The sequence below is a fragment of the Papilio polytes genome, unplaced genomic scaffold, assembly GCF_000836215.1.
Source record: "Papilio polytes unplaced genomic scaffold, Ppol_1.0 DF824270.1, whole genome shotgun sequence".
Lineage (NCBI taxonomy): Eukaryota > Metazoa > Arthropoda > Insecta > Lepidoptera > Papilionidae > Papilio > Papilio polytes.
Window position 1 is genome coordinate 323,829 of NW_013524934.1, and position 22,403 is coordinate 346,231.

The following is a 22,403-nucleotide window of genomic DNA, read 5'->3' on the forward strand; positions in this document are numbered from 1 at the left end:
GCTCGCTCGCCGCTACCGATAACTTCTCCTTACCTAGCAATACACAATATTTTTCATTAATTTACATAGCCTTTAAAACATCTTTTAAACTTAGAATTAATCCCCAACCAAGCATTGGACGTAAATAGCGCTAGTCCGGCTCTGTCCGAAAAGCGGGTCAGACGGAGGCAAGGTGAGTGGCAATTGGCCAAGCTTGGTAAGCGGGTCAAACGCAGGCAGTCGAGCGCGAGCCCTGCTCACCCGGTACTAAGCCGCTTACGACCACCTCGCGCGTTTAATTGCAGATAAAAAGCTTACCACCCTTAAGGTGACACGAGTATCAGCTTTAAGTATCTTTGTATAAATCTTGTTTTTAAACATTATAGAAGTCTTTACACATTTTTCATGGAAAATAAAAACAAACGGAGACACAAAGGTTTTTTAATTAATTGTAGACTTTTAAGAGGGAGTAGCGATGTGCCAACGGGCAACATGATGGAAGACATAAATAGAAATGTTTAGAGCAAGCACTCGTGTGTCGACATAAACGGCGGACGTCGTGCGCGGTAACACAAAAGGCTTTTCTTTAAAGTTCAAGGCCAGAGACGAGCACCAGTTTCTACTTAAAATAGATACATCTCGTGTCGCTTATCAAGTTTTTCTTAAAACATGTTAAAGCTTCTTTATGTTATACAGTAACCTTGGAATACAACATTCTTTACAAAAAATAAAACACCCACGATACAAAAAACCTATTTTAATAAGTTCAAACAGGTTAAACTCTGTATGTTTGAAATCTACAATTCTTTTAAGTTTCATTGATAATAGTAATCTTTTGACAGACTCCTGTTTTCGATAAGTTTGAAATATGTTAAATGAGCGGCGCCGGCGCAGTCAAAAAATATTAAAAATCGCAATAACTAAAGCACAGTGTTGATTAGCTCAAAAAATAGTTTTTAAAGGCAACCTTTCAACCGAATACTCCAAGTAAAAGACTTTAATTAAAAAAGAAAATCCTTTTCGTGATGAAGAAAGACGTAGGGGTTTTCAGTTGAAGTGGGTGTAAGTCGGTCGCGGCTGCCGGTGGCGGCGCGGCGCAGCGTAGCACTCGCGGATATCTTGCGACAGTTTATTAGGAAAGAAATAAACGTATACAGCTTGTAGCAACAATGTTTAATTAACGGATTATGATTTTATTTTTGATTATTTTAATTAATAAATTAGATTCATAAAGGACGGAGGAGGATGAAGGATAAAGGACTTGTATTTTATGTTACATTTGTAAATGTACTATTTCTATGTTGTATGTAGTTGTTTAGAAAATACATAAATAAGAATTCACATAAATTTGAATGTGTGTAGTTATAAATTCTACTACTCCTTAAGTTATTTGTTATCTTATATATTTAAATTTTACTCTTCAAATTTAAAATGTAGAAAAAATTGAACACCCACCTCTGTGTATTAACTCCTCAAAGCTAGTGACCACCAGGCCTTTCCTCACGTTCCGAGAACTGTCCCATATCTTGAAAGGCCTCTTCCCTCTAACCTCCTGCACATCAAATGTCAATACATTAGTTGTTAAAAGTCAACTACTTCTTGAAATTAAAGAAAAAATATTTAACCCTTTTCGTTTATCAATTACACAAATAAGTACGGTGGATAATTATTTCATGCATTTATTGGCCAATTTATTTTTCCGTACTTGTTAATAAAAAGAAATAATATTCTAAACATTTATTAAGTTTCATTAAATGGTGATGGTTTTGTAAAAAATAATATAATAATGTTGGAATCGATAAACTCCATAGAACATTGGAAGACGACAAACATACATACATGACTGAATGATCACCAAAATACCACTAATGAAACTAATATGATAAAGCGTAGGTGTCATGCATTATGGATCCGCTACGATTGCTACGGACTACGGCACGTCGTTGTCCGTAGACAGTCGTAGCCTGTACTGATGCAGCGGTGCAACGCCCTGCGACCTGCGCTCCCGCCCGCCCGCGCGCCCCGCGCCCCCGCCCCAGCCCCCGCCCGCCCCGCGACACGCCCCGCGCCACGCACTGTGCGTTGACCTACTGACATCGCCACCCTGCACGATCTTTAATCTACAACTTGGTCCAGTGCTGGGCAAAGAATTTTCTTAGACAATTTTTTTCTAACGGCTGTAGTTCTGAATAACTTTTTACATTAATATGTTAAACACGTCGTAATCTGTTCTTGTAAAATGACTTTAATTCTGAATTAAAATTATAAGGGACAATACAAACTTTCTAAAAAATTAAAAAACGCTTGATTTTGCAAAAAATCTGTGATTTTTCTAATTTTTCACAAAACATTTCCATGGTCCAATGGTGTAGTGGTGTCAGCGGATGTCATTGGATGACTAGGATGGTATATACAGAGGTGTAGCGTGAACAATGCGGCGAGTCAAAGCAGTGGAGTCGATCTCTGTTTCATTGGATTTGCATTTGTTTTACGTGAAGGCTCCGGTTTGCGAAATGTCCACTAATTTATATCTAATGCTTGCTTCTAAGATCTTTTGAAAAGTTACCTCCTGAATTTCAACAATCATTTTCACCAAAATTAAATAAAATCACTTCACTAAATTCGTTAAGGACCCACTTTCACCACAGCACTGCAGTCTTCCTGAATTTCTATCGTTTTGATACTTCATTATAGTCTTTATTGAGCGCTCGGGATAAGTTTCGAGTGCGCTCAGAACAAATCTCTAAGTGTCGTATAAGAAAACGATACACTTCAACTAACTTTGATAAGCTGTCGGTTGACACAGACACAAAAAAAATTACAAACAAAAAAAAACAAACAGTTATCTCAAGTCAGAATATAAATATACGTAATATTAATAATCTATAAAAAATAGATTATACAATTTTCAAACACACCCTTTCACGTGAACGTCACGGACAATAATCGAATAAACAATTTTACACGGCCACACTATCGAGTACAAAAGTAGGCACACCGAGAACCGTACGCGGTAGTACAGTCTTTACGTAACGCCGGCCGCCGCTCGCCGGATCCTGTGCAGCGGCTCGATGCGATATGACGTTTCCGCGATAACGCCGCTAATTTGTATATTTACGGTATGGAAGAGATGTTTTAATTAAATTAGTTCAGACTAGAGGTTAAAAGGCGGGCGGCGCGGTGCGCGCGGGCTAGCGCCGCGGCCGCTCTGTCGACTCATGACTCGCGACTCGTGACCGGGTCGCGGCCTCCCCGCGCGCCGCGCCGCCTCGCGCCCCGCGCGCTCCGCCCCCGCCCCCGCCCCGCGCAGCCCGGGCGACCCCGAGCCCGCAGTGCAGCGCCCCCGCCCCCGCCCAGCCCCTGCCCCGCCCCGCACAGCCCCGTACCACCCCGATGCCGTAACATCGTTGGAGTTAGCAGCGCCGATGATGCACATTCGGAGCACAATTTGAACAGACCTTTGACTGTCTCTCTTTTGGCAGCTAAAGTGACAGCTAGTTTGACATATACAAATGTGAATAGAAAGTTTTATTTTTATACATTCGTTAAGTTGAGTGGTGCCGGACGTTCACCTGCAGCGAGCGACGCGCTTGCCCGTGACAATGCGGTGATAATGATAAGCCTTCTAACTTAAAATATACTACTAATTCGCCTAGTACTCGTGTTAACATATAGGACAGAGTATTTTATTATAAGTTATAATATTACGCGTGGTAGCTAAATAAATAAAAATATATTATCATGTTTTATTAAAACAGCCTAGTGTACTACGTGTAGCAATAACCGACGTAGCGGGCGACAAATTGCTACGTCGTAGCTTCCTACTTTGAATAATACGAATACGAATACGAATTAATATGATAATGATAATCATCATCGTCATTGATAATGATAAAATCAGTAGAACAACTATAAATCAGGTGTGTCTCGCAATATACCAACAATATAATGTGCTACGAACAACAGACGACCAACACGTAGCAGGCTACGAACATTATTTGTGGTTGATTTTATTTTTAACTGAATTAGTTAACTAGTGCTTACAAGTAATTGGTCATGTTATTTTCTTAAAGTAGTGGGCAGCGAGTGGGCATGGCTCGTAAGCCTTATTCGAGTCAACGCGCCACCAACGCAACATCAACGTATTAATTACAACTTAAACTTCGGATTTCAGTGTCCGTGGATAATTTCTTGTGATCATAAACACCCACGGACTGAACTTTTATAAAACTTCTTCGGGCAATATAATTATTGTTGGTCACGTTGGCGGAGGTTACTTTAGTTATAGTATCTAAGTTAAAAGACTTCGCATTACATTTAAAATTCTTTGACTAGTTGAATAATTCAATTTTGGGCTTTAGTTTATTTTACTACACTAGCTATAATAAGCGACTGTGGTTTGGATAAATTTTTAAAATACCTTAACTAATAAAATGTTTTTATGAATTTACAAGTACATTCGTAGAGCTCGCCTATGTAATGTAGAGACTTTGTAATCTTTCAGATATTAGGTAAAGTACTTTGTGCGTTGATTTACAAATCAATCATTCAGTTTCTTCTTTACTTCAGTAAGTAAAAGAAACAACCTACATCTTGCTTTTGTTGGAATTGAAAAATATATAGATCTAGCTACATTCTACGGTATATACTTATCTATACTATTATAATAAAGCGTAAACACACACTTTTTTGTTGCCTAATATGTCAGTAATTATAACATGTTTATGAATGATTCTTTTTTTAATAAAAAGCCCTACACTTACGTCACGCTTTAGGCTATATATTTTTACACTATTGAACATGGGCGATAAATAAATTGGAAAAACATGCATGCGAGAAAAACAGCAAATTTAGCAAAAACAGCAGAATAAAAAGCAGAAAATTAGCATGATTACGATGGTAACGGTAATCGTTATTCAATGTCAAAGGCCTTCGTTGTCATTTGTGCTTTTGAATTTTGACATTTACAATTGATAGATTACGAATGTAAATAATACATTAATTTATTATTAGGAACAACTAGTGTTAGATATACTAGGAGACATTTTGGACCACACAGTTGTTGGGAATCTATTAAAATGTAGAATAATGACTAATAATTTAAATGTAAAGAAAGCGTAGCAACATTTGCAATGTAATTCGTGATATAACTAAAAGTATAAGGCGTCATTATTCCAGCGTCAGACTCAAAGCGAAAATTGAATTCCGCTGTAGATTTCAAATTAGTTTTGAGAGCAGTTCTATTTCAGATTCTCTTATAATTGCACTCATAGACACCGTCTGTCCGTCTGTCAGAGCGTCTCTCCAACTTCACCTTGGAAATTATTTTGATATGATTAAGAATTTTAAGCAAATGTTAGATAAGTAAAAGTCGAGGTAAAATCAATGTTTTATAAAACTTTGCTTTTTCAAATGTTAAATGCAGCTTAGTTAGTTAGTGTATTCTACACCATAATCTAATATGGAAAGATATTTTCACCTACCAAATCGATCTATCATCCGTCATCATAGTCTGTAATATTATTTTTTAAAAGCAAGCTACTGACCCCGCGACGTATTAAAAAAACGGACTAAGTTAAGCTTTAGCTTATCTGTTCTTGCAGACAATGTACTACATGTGTATCAGACACCTAAATTTCGCATTTATGTGAAGTGTGTTGATATACGTTACAAGCAAGGTGACTTAACAATTGTAAATGGTGGGGTAAATAGTGTATATATCTAGTATTCATAACAGAGGCAGTATGGCCGTCTTGTATCTCAGTAAATCAACCATAACTGCATGTGGCATGTGGCAGGTGCCAGGTGCCAGGGCGCGGCCGTGCCAAAACCTCTTGGTCCCCACAGGGTAATGCAGCGCAGAGATTTCAAATCAAGATATAGGTCATACGAGGGAATAGCCAGTTGTTAAAATCGTTAGATTATGCACTTACAAACGACGTATGCTACTGGTAACTTAGTTAATCCCTATGAGTAAAAACTTCCAGTTTATATTACACACTTGTTTAAAAAACCATAGCAGTTGTTATATCAAGATTTTTAACCTTACAATTTGTACAATTAATTTTAAATAGACTAGTTATTTTTTAAATTACCATCCAATGAGTTGCAAATGAAATTTATTACGAATTCATTGATTTACAATAATTTTAAAACGACAACCAGACTTGGCTCGCTGGGGCCGTACACGCGATCTCCACAAAAATCCCTCGGGAGGGGGTTTATGAGGATCTTTATGATCGGATTAATGCTTAAACGAAGGGATTAGTGAGGTGCCTTCGTCTGCAAGCGTCGCGGCGCGCCGGCCACCCCTGATCGATATTACGTAGTAACATTACTAGACTAGCCACAAACTGTTATTTGCACTAACCCTGTATTATCTATGTATACTTCTATACTATTATAATAAAGCGTAAACACACACTTCTTTGTTGCCTAAGATGTCAACAATTACAGCATATTTTTGAATAATTCTTCTTTTAATAAAAAGACCTACACTTACCTCACGCTTTAGACTATTTATTTTTACGGCATTAAACTTAGGGGATAAATATTTTAGATCAAAACCCTAATGCGGAAAAGAGACCATAAGTTGCTGCCAACATCAAGGAAGCAAGACTGCCAAGGTTTGTCATGTCATGTCATTTTGACATTTGTCATTCATACTTTGACAACTGTAAACAATAAAATAAAACTTTCATAATTTAATGCGGGTGAAGCCGCACGGGAACAGCTAGTATTTTTATACAAATCAGATTCACTTACCATGAGTTTAATGCCCTAAACGTGTAAGATTGTAAAAGAACATTTTAACTTTAAAAAAAGATGAACAGAACGCATGCTTTCAATAACTTCGATTGAATTAATAGGTTTAAATTGATGGAAATACTTACCTTTTCTATAGGGTCAGATTAAGAACAGCTTTATGAAATGAAATAGAAGTTAACTTAAAGTTTCAACCATATAACTTAACGGTTAATTTAATTAAGGTTGTAGTTGATAATCGGTAAGACTAGATTTATTTGTTTTCAATTGGTATACATTCTTTCATTGGAAAACAAAGTAAAATGTGGAGCGTTCGTCAAGCGCGTGTCATTGAAAATGTGTAAGAAGATTAGAGAACAAGCGGCTTGAAGCCTCAACAAATCAATGCGACCTCGACGCGACACAAGCCGTTCGACCTCGGTTATTAGTTAACACTTTATAAAACTTTACAAAACATGTACGTGATAATCATGATTTCCAAATTAGGATAATTTTATCGACAGAATGGATGTGTTAATTATATTAATTACTTGATAGATAATAGAATAATAGATAATAGTTTTTTTAGTTACTGTAAAGTACTATTTAATGATTAATAATCATATAATCTGATTATTATAAATGCGAAAGTTTAGATGGATGGATGTTTGTTAGAGTTTGTAGTCAAAACGACTGAACGGATCTGGATGAATTTTGGCATAGATGTAGAGCAGAGTATGGAATAACACATAGGCTACTTACTTTTGTTTTTTTTTTAATACCACGCCGACGGAATCGCGGGCGAAAGTTAGTTTTATATAATTTCAACAATTTGATATATCTACATAAAGTTAAGTGAATTTGATATATCTACATAAAGTTAAAATCTAAATAAAGTGCCTATTGGTTACTTAAAAGGAAGTCCCTACAACTGATCGATTTGTAACTTACTTGATTTAATAATAAAAATTATTTTATTTTTTTATTATTTTTAAAGTTCTGTGTATGTACTAGGATGAATAGGTAATTATTAATATAATTCAGTTATTTTGTTACATTGTTTCTAGACGGTGTGGGTGGATATGAGATTAGTGACACCTACGTTTGTTTGCACAAATGCTCTATTATATATTTTTGTCAAAAGTTCAGTCGCCCACGGTGCGACGAAAATAGTCAATATCAATAGTGAGTTATAGCCATATAAATTTAGACATAGACGTATTTAATATAAAGTCACCTCTCCAGTTAGAAGGGCATTAAAAATTCGTTGGCACGCCCTCAGAGGTCAGTTTAATGTTGAGAGTGTGTTCACACCGAGCGGTCGGCGGCCGTAAGCTATGTGTACTCGTAGAGGAACGGTGTGCGTGGCAGCCACGTTTATTGCGTGAAGTGTAGTTCGATACGACTTTTACATTTTTTTAATTAATTTTAAGTGGTCTTTAGTTGATGCTTTATACTTACTAGCAAGTTACGACATCGTCTTATGTAGACCGCGAAGGGTGTTTGCAAAGCAAATTCCATTTTACCCCTTTTTAAATCTTAACTAATACTGAAAACATTTAATTTAGAAATTTGACACAAAATATGAGTACTTGCATGTTGTTATATGTTTACCCGAAATCTATGTTATTTAAAGTAAATAATACCTTAATTACATACAAGTACATTAAATACATATAAAAAAACTGAACCAAAGGCGAGTTTAAAGTCTTTAATACTCGTATTTGATGTGTCGAGTGCTTAGGTGTAAGAAAATCAATAAAGTTGATGAACCATCATCAAATTTACATTAGGCCACTCATCGTTACTTTATACGATATTTTAATATCATGTGTAAAATCTGCTCAGTAAGAACCTATCTTATAGTTAAATCACATATTATAATTTTAAATCTGGTAAAGGTTGGAGAAGTGCTCTGGATGAGGAGGATATTTGTGACGATTAGTACTCTTTAACACGTTTACTGCAGCAAGTAAAAATATAGTTCCTCATCTGGAGCGGCGGCGGGCCGAAATGCGCCCCCAATGATATTTCTGCCAGTACGTGGCAGGTTTTAATAGACCCCCCAGCATTAGGATAGATTAAATCGAGTATAACTTTGTGGTAACATAGTGTATATATTTTATGTAATATAATGTATACACCTAAAATAATCGTTTAGCAATACCGTGAGGCACCGAGTCAGGTCGATATCGGCCTGTTACGCTGTGAGCGTGTTAACATTGTATTCCATCACCATTATCAGCTCATCCATAATGAGCTTGGAGCCTAACCTAAGTTAGGGGTGACTAAGAATGACAATATTTGTACTGTATCATTTAGGTAGAATTTAAGTTTACAAGTTTTAAATGCCAACTTTCAAAGTAATGTTAAAAATACATAAATGCCAATTTCAGTACTGCGACTAGTATTGGAAGATGGTATAAAAGCTTTTAGCAATTTAATATGTTTGCGTCTGAATGTAAAATTAATGCAGCATCCACTCAGGGACATAAACACGGAATATTTTATGAATCAATTTCGATGTGATAGAAATGATACATTTAAGTGCAGTGGGAGCTTATTTTTGTTTGTATATCACTCTATTTGAATAATGAAAGGAAAACAATAGAAAAAAACAAGGTGGGAATAGATTATTCGTTTACCTCGAGATAAACCTTGATTACATGGAGTTATTAACAGAAAGAGTTTTGGAAGATTTAAAGAAGGACTTTTTTAGTTATGACTAGCTGTTCCCGTGCGCCTTCATCCGCATGAAATTATGAAAATTTTATTTTATCGTTTACATTTGTCAAATTCTCAATTGCAAATGTCAAAATGACATGACATGACATGACAAACCTTGACAACCTTGTATCCTTGATGTTGGCAGCAACTTATGGTCTCTTTCCCACATTAGGGTTTTTATCCAAAATATTTAGCCCCTAAGTTAAATGGCGTGAAAATATATAGCCTAAAGCGTGACGTAAGTGTAGGGCATTTCTTTAAAGAAAGAATTAATCAAAAATATGCTGTAATTGCTGACATCTTAGGCAACAAAAAAGTGTGTGTTTACGCTTTATTATAATAGTATAGATAGTATAGTATAGAAGTATAGCTTTTGTTGCAGTGCCTATGGAATGTCATTTGCTTTCAAGTTGTACTTAGCTATTATGTACACTTAGAAAGGGTAATATTGAAAAACTCGCCCATGGCGGAACAAATATGACTGAATCGTGATGTGGCAGGTTCAAACAATGTTGAAAATGGCTCTTTTGAACCAGTGTAATGTCAAAATATATTTTTAAAATAACCTTACGATAAAAATGTCATTTTAAATAGCGACAAACTCATCATTCATTTAGTAAATTGTTTAAAAAATGTGTTTGTTTGAATTTATTTATCTTGACAGCTTTGCAACAATGTTACACCGAACACTCGTACTATGACAAATAGTACATAGGCATTAACAAAATGAGAATTTTTCAGCAAAGAAATAGGTTATACAGTTACAGATTCAATAATTCTAACGGCTTGGCCCTGTCTTGAAGAGGCCTGTACGCATGTGCCGTGCCCGCTCATAGTATTCAGCTTTTCATATAACCACAAGTCTAACATGATTCAAAGAAAAATAAAGACTGAAAAACACTTAAAATAAATATATCTAACTCTTTATACACGATTTAAATAAAAAAATCTAGTTACTCCGTACCATTTTGGAAAGACACTGAACTTTTCAAACACTTAGGCATTTACTTAGTTAAGAATAAGATAATTGAAAAACATCAGTAAAACACACGTATAGTCAAACCGTAAATCAAAATATGCGATAAATTCGGTAGGACTTAACGAGAAACATGAAACATTTAGGCAAAGTTTAACATGTAAACATGGCCTAATTTTAAATCCCTGCTGCAAAATCAATAGTGGCTGAAAGGATCCGCACATAAGAACATCGTGTAATCTGGCACAGATTTTGAATAATGCAACTTGCATGTGCAACTGTCTACGGTAGAGAGAGCGAGACGCGGATAGACGGCAAGAGGCGCGCGCGAGCGAGACGGCGGCTGCGGCAGTGCCGGGGCAGGGTCCGGCACCCTGGCACTTTCGAACACTCCACCGAAATTCACTGAACTACAGAAAAACAAGGGAGTCGTGGATAATCCAGATGGTCTCCGTCGGCACGAGGGCACGGGGCGCAGGCCGAGGATAATAACCATGGGTCCGGGCGCGCCGGGCGTGCCGGAGCGTGCTAGCTGCAGGGCGGCGGCGCCGGTCGCGTCGCGGTTACCTCTCTGGCCATCGCGGCATGACCGCCGGAGGCCGTGGGCGCGCGCTCACGCCGCCATCTTCGTGGGGCACAGCCCGGGGCTCGCGTCGCGACTCGCGGACCACTCGAGCGGTGCGCCGCGTGGGCGGCGATCGATGCACGCCGCGCGCAGGCGCCCCGCCCCGCCCGCACACCTCGCCCCTCGCCCTCTCCCCGCGCTCCGGTGCATCCGCCCTGACCCACTTGCCGCGCACACTGACCTCTTTCCCGACACTTCCAATAGACCGATTCGCGATGCGACTTACCCTTCCACTACCTTCACAAAACACTATTATTCGCACGAGTGTCGAATAAACCACATTTACTTGGAGACGAAGTCACTTCCCCAAGTAGTTTGTTCATTTAATAATATCTTGTATTGCATCGGAGACGGCGCGATAAATTTATATTTATCCGCTGCGGGCAAACAATGAATAACGAACAGGAAAATTAAAGCAAATTCAGTTAGCAGTTCAGTTCGCTTCAATTTTTTGCTGATTCGTCGATGTTAATGTAATATTGTTTGTTTAATAGAAGCGAAACTAGAGTTTCACTTATTTAGAATAAAAGCAGGCGAAAAGTACAACGAACTGTTTTGTGTTAGAATATAAGTTGTGTCATATACAGAAACATTTTACGGGTCCTGTTGTAGAATATTTCAGCGTATTTACCTATTCGTTATTGAGTAAAAGGAAAAGTCGAGCGCTCTATTTAAAAATCGCATCCAAAATCTAGTGCATGTACAGTATACTCGTATACCTGTGTATACTATAGTCTGCTTTGATTAATTATTCCATGTGATAGCGCGCTAGTTTAACGAGTTCGCCGATGCACCAATCTAATTCGAAAATCTTTTTTGTAAATAAATCGATTTACATTATTTATCAGACTCTTTATTTCAACATGTTTATTAGAGCAATAACAAGAAATACGTAGCTTTGAATACATATTTATCTGAACCAATCTGTTCCGCGCATTTTTATAACCGGTATTGTAGTCTCAAATTTTACAACATTATAGCTTATAACTTGCAAGTGATGCAATATTTAAGATACCAAGATCAAAATATTGCGTGGCGTGCTTTCATTTAAAACCTTTCAGCCGATAATATAATTTACGAGGTGCAACACAGTAGATTTTAATTTGGCAACCCCACGTAAGGTAATGTCAATGTCAATCAAAACATCAAAAATATTAATATGTACAGAATTTCGGTTCGATGACCGAGAGTTATCTTTTATTAAACAAAAATAGTTTCAATAAAGCAAAAATCGTTAAAGTTACACTCAAAAAAGATATCCAATGCAAATACTTTAGTCACTATGAAGGATATGACAGTGTTCATAACTGACTTTTTAAGTGGAACCATGGGTTGAATTATTAAAAACAATAACGGGACGAATGGACCACCGTTGTATTGTAAAAAGTATGTAATGCTCAGTTAATTGCTACGTTATTTAAATATATTCATAATATTTTAATATAAACTATACTATTGGTCTTTTCTAACAATTGTTCAAATATTAATACATCGCTAACACCCACGCAAATATTGTTGGTTCAAGCGATGCTATCTCTTTTTTATTAAGTACTTAAATAATAAGGTGTATTCCACTCTCAATATTTCAGTCATATAATACAAGTTAGTCCCACTTTGAAAACCTCAGTGAATTCTACATCACACTAATGTTTTGTTTAGTAATATGTATAAATTTTCCCTAATTCCACTGCTAGCGCTTATTTTCCGTGGTACTAAAGTTATGTTAGGAAATATTTACTTAATCTAGATCACAGAGTAATTAACTGTGAGTTTATCTCATTTATATGAATAAACAGACAAGAGACTTATCAAGTGATTTTTCCACTTTAAAATTGGAATGTGCAATACAATTCGCGGTATTTTAAATGTTGCAATATCTGATTAAAATAAAGCATAATGTGACACACAATGCATGTAATAGATCATGCATAATACATGTTTGTATGCATTGACATTTACTTGTGGTGAGACAATATTTATTTATATATTTTTATAACTTCTTAACTTGCTCAAAAGTAATTACTAGTACAGATGTTTTTTAAGAAAAAATGCTGACAATATTTCTAAATAATGAAATAGTTATTTAATGAATGAATTATGAATTGTCTAGGGTCCTATCCCAGTGGAATTAAAAAAACTTCATTTGCAACCTAGATGTACTTCCCCGTGTTTTATGTCAGTGCCTATTTCAGCAAGATCTATCAAGCTGATCTGGAGATACATAGTAACAATCATCCATTCATGAAAAAACAAGACATTCTAAACTTAAAATTGGCCTTCCTCATATAAGTGTTTTGTAAGTGGATTGTATTGTTAATGTTAATGTGTGGTGTACAGGACAGCACTATGATGCTGCTGCGCATCAACATGCGCACAGCGTTGGCCGCGCTGTGTATAGCAGTCCTCCTTATTATAGTCTTCTGGACCCGCTGTGGAGAGCTCTCGCATAGACCAAGTACGTAAAAAGATCTGATAAAATTCCTATTTTAATAGATTAACTAACCGGAACTGACTCTTTGACAAACAATTCTGCTTGTAGTAGGCTCGATTTTGTCAAATGGTTTGCCGGAGCGAGGAGCTGTTGCTGGCAGTGATGGACAGGAGATCGAGTGTGTTATCAATGGAGAGTACTCTGTGGCGTGTCGCCGTGACAGAGACCAGGTTTACCTGCCCTTCTCATTCATACACAAGTACTTTGAGGTTAGTACACTCATATTGGTTAGATTTTTTTTTATATATTTACAAATGAGCAATCGGCAACCTTAAATCGCTAAAACAGGGCTGTCAATAAAAATCCGCAAATGAAAAGGTATAGCCTACCTTTAACAGGGGGTGTATAGAAAGAGATTTTTCCTCTTCCTATGCATCTTCTTTGTCAAATTAACCTACCTAGGGGCTAAAATTAGGCCTCCGGTACGCAATTAATTTAGTAAACTCGTTGACATGCATATTTTATTATTTTTACAATTAGGTTTATGGCAAGATAACATCGACGGACGGCGTAGACAGGTTTGAATGGTCTCACAGCTATAGTAAAATTTATCACCCGAAAAAAAAATATGACCCACGAGGAACTTTTACCACATTCGAGAACTACAATGTAGAAGTGCGGGAGCGAGTTAAATGTATTAGTGGTATTGAAGGTGTCCCGGTGTCGACCCAGTGGGAACCCCGGGGTTTTTATTATCCAACCCAAATAGCACAGTTTGGTTTAGCACATTACAGTAAAAACATCACAGAACCTGAACCTAGAGTGAAGATATTAGATGATGGTGAGAATGTCTTGGAGAACTGGATCGTTAGTAAAGATGCAACTATTTCGAGAGAATATGATCAGGAGATGAAGACTAAAGTGCTAAAGTTCTCCACCTCGGAGCATGTGTCTAGTCAGGTGTGGCTCAAAGTGAACATTAGCCAAGATTTTGTGCTGAGTTTGGATGTACGGTTCAAACCTAACTCCTCGATAACTGTGATGCTGCAAAATAAAGACAAGAAGGAGACTGTTTATCTACATTATGTTACTAGTAATCAATTAATATACGCTCAGGTGAGAGATTTTAATATCGAAAATGTTGACATGACAAAACTATGTTCAACTATGTTTCATGTTTTTACTTGTTTGTCAGGATGATCATATCTACCACGGTATTGGTACGGAAGTAAAGTGGAGACGAATAACACGAGATCTTATAATCGATATGCAGAAAGGCTGGGCCTTGCTTGATCGACCCAAGAGGAAGTCGCCCAGAAATAAGTTTAGGGTAAGTAGATTTTCATTGCAAATGTTATTTCCATAGGATTTTATTTCCATTGATCTTATTTGGTTCGAATTTTTTCCACAAGAGATATTTGTAAATCAGTTTTAACTGTTTCATAAGATTAACTTGCATAGCTTAGTTGAGCTGTGGCTCAACAAATGAATTAGCAGTTCTCGGCTGAACGCAATATACCATAATAATGGGAGTTGAAGAGCCGTAGACTATATGCTCAAAATTTGAATTGTGCTGATTTGTGAGCCGAATCACTGATCTGCTTCACATATGAAATGTGAGCTGATCCGCTGATGCCATGGGTAGGATGGTGTGTGATAGCCTGATAGCGGGGGTGTATCAGATCTGCAGCGTGGGCGTGCGCGGCGGCGGCGCGCTGGGGGGGCTGCGCGTGTCGAGCAGCGAGCACATGGCGCACTTCTTCGCGGCGGCGGAGTGGCTGGCGGGCGGGCAGCGCGCGCGCGGCGGCTGGCCCGTGCTCGCGCGCCGCCACGTCGCCCCCGGCGTGCCGGACCTCAAGCCGGGCTGGTCAGACACTTTATAACTAGATTTAATATAAAAAATCCTAATAAATGTACACTTTGTTATCCTGGGAGTGTAGCTTCCTATTCAAAGATTTTAGCTGTTGGTGTTGATAATGTACCGAGTGATTAAACTTTTTATCTATTATCGCGTGTGACTACGTTTGCGTAGAATAAAAAGAGTATTAATTTGTAGTCTATATCTTATTCTAGACTATGCTCTACATCTATACCAAATTTAAACTAAATTTGTTGAATCGTTATGGACTTTATAATAAATATTTACCCATCCATCTAAATAATCGTATTATAAGTAAGATGTGTGCAGGCTGTCTGCGATGAGCCAGGGGCACGCGATCTCCGTGCTGGCGCGCGCCTTCCACCGCAGCGGCCGCACGCGCTACCTGCGGGCGGCGCAGCGCGCGCTGCTGCCGCTGGCGGTCGACAGCCGCGACGGCGGCGTCAAGGCCATGTGGATGGACAAACACGTCTGGTGAGTAACAACCTCCGTAATATATGTGTGTGTGTACATGGGTACGTCTAATTAGTGTGTGGTTACCGTAGCGACATCTGTCGGGAATAAATTATGCTACTGGAATGTCACATCATTGCTCATTCTTGGCCTCAACACATAACATTGGCGACGAGTATAAAGTTATGTGGTGATATCGTTGCGGAGCGGCAACTGCGCACGGCGGAGCGGCAACTGCGCACGGCGGAGCGGCAATTGCGCACGGCAGCATGGTTGTGCAACCTTGCGGAGCGGCAACTGCGCACAGCAGAGTGGCAACAGCAAACGACGGAACGGCAACAGCGCACAGCGGAGCGGCAACTGCGCACGGCGGAGCGGCCGACGCATTAAAAAGATGACACGACGGAGTGGCCATTGGTGGAATTTGCTGGACCAGTAATTTGGCGTGGCGAACCGGGCAGGTCCGATCCCTGTGCCGCTTTAGTCTCGCCTGATTAGGAAATGCCTTAGGGAACAAGATTAGTTATAAGGATAAATAAAGTGAATAATAACAAAACGAGGGATAGCTTATTAAGTGGAGAGAGATGTAATGTTTGTATACGTATATAGGTGCAACTAATTAATGTCGTGTCGAATAACTTGTCTTACTAAAAAGTCGTCTCATTTCTCACTCTTGCCCTCGACACATGAACTTCTACTAACAAGTAATAAATACAATTGTATCATCCCAGGTACGAGGAGTACCCGACCACTCCGCCGCTGTTTGTACTCAACGGCTTCATCTACACGCTGCTGGGCCTCTACGACCTGCATATCATCGAGGGTGAGAATTCCATATCCTTAGCAAAGAAGATGTTCGACGACGGCATGACCTCTCTCAAGACATTGCTCCCCCTCTTCGACACCGGCAGCGGCAGCTTCTACGACCTGCGTCACTTCACCCTCGGGGTGAGTCCCAACCTCGCGCGTTGGGACTACCACGCCACGCACGTCAACCAGCTCTATCTCCTCGCAGGACTGGACCCCGACCCCATACTGATAGACACGGCCAAAAGATGGGAAGGATATATGCAAGGTAAACGAGCAGCGCACAATTGAGCGTAAATAAATATGAAGTTGAGTATTTATATGCCCGTCGCTCTGAGCGATGAGATTGACGAAATAACGACTCGATATGTAAATCTTGCCTAAAAAACACAGCATTGGTACTGGTATTTTTGTCAAATGGACTGAGCGATGATAAGGCTTGCCTTACCTCATGGTATAAATGTTATCTTGTAAGGTATATGGCACTGAGTGTTTGTTTCGACGAAATAGTGACTCGAGTGATTATTTTTCATTATGAAAAGATTAGTTATTTTAGATCTGTATGCTTTATAACTGAGAGCATTCCTTAATGGTATAAACTTTGTAATTTTATATAAAGTGTTTTTTTATGAGGACTCATTGACTTGAAATAAATGCTCACCCGAATTAAACTACTTATTTATAGATTTTTATCCTTGAATGGAAATGGAATTGATAAAAATTGATTTTTAAAACTATAGCTTGATTCTGTTTTTAGCGTTAATTCTATTTTGTATTTAAAATGAATAGAAGAATTTGGTAACACTGATATCCGATAATTGTTAAAATATTTAAACTTTTTTAAATACGGCAAAATATATTTAATATAACGCACTTTAATTTAATAAAATAGTACTTATGAGTGTAGAACACATGCACATTTTTAATGTAAAAAAAAAACAATAATTAGCATAGTTTTAAGAAATATCATATCACAAAAATTTGTTATTATCTATACAAATATTTTCGAGTTTTTTCTTAATAACAAAGATAACCAGTATGTGAGATATCTCGAATGTTAAATTTTAATAAGAAAATAACTTACAATGTACTTAACAGACTTTAAGTTACTATATACGTATTGCTGCTGCACATAGAACCGTCAGTGGGACTCTCCAAGTTGAATATTAGCAGATTTTTGAAAACTTACTAATATGTCTTGTACAATTATTAATAACCTCTAGGCTACGATTTTCAAAACCCTTTAAGCTGTTGAATTAAATAAGTTGTTGTTGTTCGCGACTTTGCCCGCGTCAAATTAAAAAAAAAACAAAAACATAGCCTATGTTACTGACAGATAAATTACCTTTCTAATGGTGAAAGAATTTTTGAAATCTGCCCAATAGTTTTGACGTGAACCGAATACATACAAAAATACAAATCTTTCCTCTTTATGATGTTAGTATATATGTGAGATGCATACTAAGGAGCTCCATTAGCGACCAATTCACTCTGAGTGTGGAAGAATACTTTACGTTTGAGCTTTACTTTCTTATTAATGTAAATATTGGTTTTGATAGTGTTGCAATTTAAATAAATCGGTAAATTTTGTTTGTATATTTTGATATATTTATAGTCTTGCCCGGTTTGCCTAATTTATAAATAATTTTTAACATAATTAAAATAAATTTGCAATTACAATTTAATAGAAATAAGTCTAGGGTTTTTTTATACTAATTTAACCAATAAGTATTTAATATAAAATTGTTTTTGTTTATAATTTCTTAACCGTAAAGAAAAATGTACACTCATAAGTGATTCTAGATTTTATATACGAAAAAAAAATAGATATATACAACCACTGTTGGGTTGTGACTCAAAGCACAAATTTTTCATATAAATATTGTAATTTTCATGGCATTCGTTCTATTATAAATAAAAAAGTCAATTCATACTGTTACACGAATTTAAGAAAAAACATGTTCTTGGGCGTTGGTCAACGACGCCCATGGACATATTTTTTCTTGGTATTCACGCCATTACGACATTCACGAGCGATTTTTTCTTGCCTTTGCCTATTACTGTTTTCAAGGCATTATAATAAAACTAAGCGTTCAACTTTCGTGGCTAGTTCAACCATTCGATCGCACTTGCATTATTTGAAATACAAAATATCTTTTAAATACTTAATTTTGTCGTTTTTTTAACTTTGGCCGCTTAGTAGTTAATAAGGTTAGAATTTTTTTAATCATAACTCGTGCCTTCACATTTCTTTAGACGCCGTACAATAAATCACTTAGCGCTCTATGGAATATGTCAATTGACGAATAGAAACAATAAATTGTTTATTATCTGTTGAAAAATGTCTTTATACTCTTGTAAATAGATGATTATTCTTCCTATACCACCATCAATATGGCTTTTTGGTTTCAATATAGTTTTGTCTATTTTACTTAGAAAAACGATTTCTAAGATACTTAAATCTGAAATAAAAACTAATTCAGATAGTTTTACAGATTGTTTGTTTTGTTTTGCCGGAAAAAGGTATTTTTGAACTGTCAAATTGGCGCGTAAATTCTTTTTTATTTGTAAATACTCTATTATTTATGTATTAGTAGTTCTTAATTCTTATGACTTGTAAAGGGTTGGTGTTTGACCAAATCGTAGAACATTCCAAAAAGAGCTTAGTAGTGGTACTTTATGGTAGTTATTGTAATACGTTGATGTTTTTATTTTTTACCATTTCCTAACAGTCGATTTTCACTAAGGAATCATCTGAATAAAAATATTGTCTCTGGTTTTTAACGAGAATTACATGTAGTTTTTGTTCAGATAATTTGGCAGTGAAGGTCCATGTATGTACTGAAAGTATTGGAGATTGAGAGTAACAGAAAATTCATAGATATGCAATCTATAGATGTCTAACTCTGAGTGTAGATGTCGAAGAAGAACTCCGATGGACTCCGAGATTCGACTGTCAATTAGACGTCAAGCTTGTTTGAAATACTTCATCTATAGATGGTAAATCTATGGAAATAAATGCATCTAATAGACGGAATTTTAATTTATTAACAGTAGGACTATGCCTCATAATATAGTTGTGTATAGCTGTTTTTTTTATATAAAACGTTATCTGTACCTGTTTACTTAAGTAATTTATAATGAATTTCTATATTATCTTGTTCATGTTAAAAAACAAGTACATATACTAATTTTGTACTAATATTTATTTATATAACTTTTTTTTTATTTAAAGAATATTACTAAACAATTTAGATGTTATTTTTTGCTCCGAATGTTTTTTTTTTTTACTGAAAATGACTGATAACTTCTATGTGTTTCTTGAAAAGATATATCTCACAAAATTGTACGTTTTTTCATTACGAATTGGACAATTTTGTTGAATCATGTAATAGTGCCAACTTCATTTAAAACTTCCATTGTCATCTTTTTAGAAATAACTTCCGTTAATGATTCTTACCAGTTTTATACATATTACAATGCGATGTTATTACAGACAGAATTTGATGTGCTTGACAATCCTTTGCCTTGTATTGAGTATTTGTTTTGTATATTTTGGAACTAGAATGGAATTAGAATTATGATTATTTATGATACAAACGCTCGTAAGTCACGTAAGTTACGTGTTATGTCTTTTTTATTCATATAAAATGTATCAAATTCGTTCAGTATCCACTGTGTTGCCAGACTCCAGATCTTATCGATTTAGTTTGATGTTAAAAACTAGGTTAAACGAATGTACAGCAACACTTCCAAATGTGTATGTAGTTGTAGATTTAGAACGCACCTGTGGACGACAATAAAATGTGTCTCAACTAATTTTGTTTTTTTATCCTCACTCCCTATACTCTTTACCTTAATAACCTCAAACATGAATTCGAATTTCAGTATCGAACTCTTTTCAGTTTTTAATAGTAGTCTGGAATGGAAATAAAAATTGCATTCAAAATATTTGAAATCCTGCGGAAAATTCTCGAGTGGTTGCAAGCTTAGAGCATTTGTTACGGGACGTGCCGGCCGCGCTATTGACGCAAACGAACGCACACTTCAAGCTTTAAACGTTTTGAGTCCTTAAAATTTTACATTTTTTAAAAACGAAATTTAAATATCTTTTAGGTTTATATTAGTTTGAAATCGAATCGGAAACCCTTAACATACGATCGCAGCACTTGTACGGGAGCACCGTAGAAGCAATTAAAGCGCATAAATTCCACCGCACGTTCCAAGAGACCAACAAAAAGTTATCGCGCTGTGTAAACTGCAGCAACGAGATCTACCACCGCTTAGGACGAAAACGCTCTCAAACGGGGCAAATCTTTTAGGAAAAAATCCATTAAGAAGCATAGGGTGCAATCACAGAGGGTTATCCGGAGATTCGAATAGGTGGCAGGGGGTGAACAAACATGCCACGGACACCGCGCGCTGCTGTAAAGGGGAAGAGGGGGTTGCAAATTCCGGCCCCTGCTACAATATTGCAACGAACAAATGCGGAGATTCCACCTCACATAGCGACCGTTACTCTAACATTTAACGTGATTCTTTATTAGTATAATTTAAAGAGTTTTTAATGAAATTGTAATGGTTTTTGTACCTTTACACTTTAGCGTTAGTAATTAACGGTTTATTATTTCTACTTTATTTCGTATCGTTTTTTAAACTATATACCGCATTGAAATACATGTATACTTTATAATTAAAAGCATTTTAATTTAAAACAATATCATTTGTAAAATCAACACCAAATCAAAAAAAAATGAAAACATTCTCAAAAGTGATGTAAAAACCATAGACAATCTAGAATAAAAAGTCGCAAGTGGCGCCATTGCGGCGGTATTAAGCGTAACTGCAGGACGCGAGGCGCGAGAGGGCGCGCTTCTCCGCCTCCACCATCTTATCGAGAGCGGCCTGCATCTCGGGCCAGGGTTCATAGCGGTCATTGATCACCACCAGCTTGTGGATGGTCGGCTTCCGCAGGTCCATGGTGCGAGATATATTGTCGCGGCTCCGGCTAGAGAAAACTACGTCCACCTAAATAAAGTAATTAATTCGTCAATAAGAGAAGACAATGTCATGGAATACTTTTAGAAGGTTTATAGTAATGCCTCATTTAGACATTTCTAAAGTGCATTAACGACTTGTAGTAACGATGAAGGGGGTTTTCTTCCCTGTTAAACGCAAGTGAATTACGTGAGGGGATAGAAGAAAAGCAAAGTACTAGTGCACCTGCTGGCTTCGGGTCTGAAAGGCCTGCTTGCCAGAAGGTATACTATGTTTTTGTAAAGGTCTTATAGAATTGTGGATATCGCTATATATATACTCACTTTATTTCTACACGCCCATGCGATAGACGCGCACATCAAACTTAACGATGTCATGGTGACGAAGAACAGCGGGATAATCTCCCAGTACCTGGTAAGTGCATAGGACAGATGCAACTTTCTCGGTATAGGCACGTCATACTGCGTGGGGGGCACTAGCTCGCCAGAGCGTCGCACTACGACAACGAGTGGGGAACTCTTTCGCTGTAGAAGAGAATACCCACTACGAACTTGAATAGCGGGCTTTAGGAATTTTGAAAACATTGTTACGAAATTCTAAAAAGTTTATGGAAAAAATAATGTGAAATGTTGAAGAGTTCGTTGACAACTGTTTAAATTTTTTCTTGTCAAAACTTTACAGGTGTTCGTTTAAAAGAATAAAAAGATATTCATACGTATAAATTTATTTGCCCAATTATATTTGTTTTCATAGAAGAGATTCCTACAGTTTTTTAACTAATCTG

The 22,403-nt window shown here is 37.0% G+C and overlaps 2 protein-coding genes across 3 annotated transcripts; one reads left to right on the top strand and one right to left on the bottom strand.

Moving 5' to 3' along the window:
- The first annotated feature begins 12,188 nt into the window (after positions 1–12,188).
- Positions 12,189–17,930, top strand: LOC106105194 (D-glucuronyl C5-epimerase). Of its 2 annotated transcripts, none has more exons than XM_013285466.1 (8): positions 12,189–12,437; positions 13,389–13,506; positions 13,591–13,751; positions 14,023–14,598; positions 14,678–14,812; positions 15,165–15,349; positions 15,671–15,835; positions 16,546–17,930. In XM_013285466.1, the coding sequence occupies exons 2-8, from the start codon at positions 13,398–13,400 to the stop codon at positions 16,910–16,912; spliced, it is 1,698 nt and encodes a 565-aa protein (XP_013140920.1). In that variant the 5' UTR covers positions 12,189–12,437; positions 13,389–13,397; the 3' UTR covers positions 16,913–17,930. The 2 variants fall into 2 exon arrangements, with proteins under 2 accessions (XP_013140920.1, XP_013140928.1); XM_013285474.1 differs by having other exon boundaries at positions 13,594–13,751.
- Positions 17,931–21,313: 3,383 nt separating this feature from the next.
- LOC106104257 lies at positions 21,314–22,278 on the bottom strand. Its single transcript, XM_013284254.1, has 2 exons — positions 21,943–22,278; positions 21,314–21,649 (listed from the first exon to the last, which is right to left on the bottom strand). Exons 1-2 carry the CDS (start codon positions 22,201–22,203, stop codon positions 21,455–21,457), a joined length of 456 nt encoding a protein of 151 aa, XP_013139708.1. The 5' UTR covers positions 22,204–22,278; the 3' UTR covers positions 21,314–21,454.
- Positions 22,279–22,403: the final 125 nt, after the last annotated feature.

Excerpts from the sequence above, each read along its gene's own strand:
- LOC106105194 (XM_013285466.1), top strand. The coding sequence starts at position 13,398 with ATGATGCTGCTGCGCATCAACATGCGCACAGCGTTGGCCGCGCTGTGT. Across the intron at positions 15,350-15,670 it reads CCGGACCTCAAGCCGGGCTG|GCTGTCTGCGATGAGCCAGG; the intron begins GTCAGACACTTT and ends AGATGTGTGCAG. Across the intron at positions 15,836-16,545 it reads TGGATGGACAAACACGTCTG|GTACGAGGAGTACCCGACCA; the intron begins GTGAGTAACAAC and ends GTATCATCCCAG.
- LOC106104257 (XM_013284254.1), bottom strand. The coding sequence starts at position 22,203 with ATGTTTTCAAAATTCCTAAAGCCCGCTATTCAAGTTCGTAGTGGGTAT. Across the intron at positions 21,650-21,942 it reads CATGGGCGTGTAGAAATAAA|GTGGACGTAGTTTTCTCTAG; the intron begins GTGAGTATATAT and ends TACTTTATTTAG.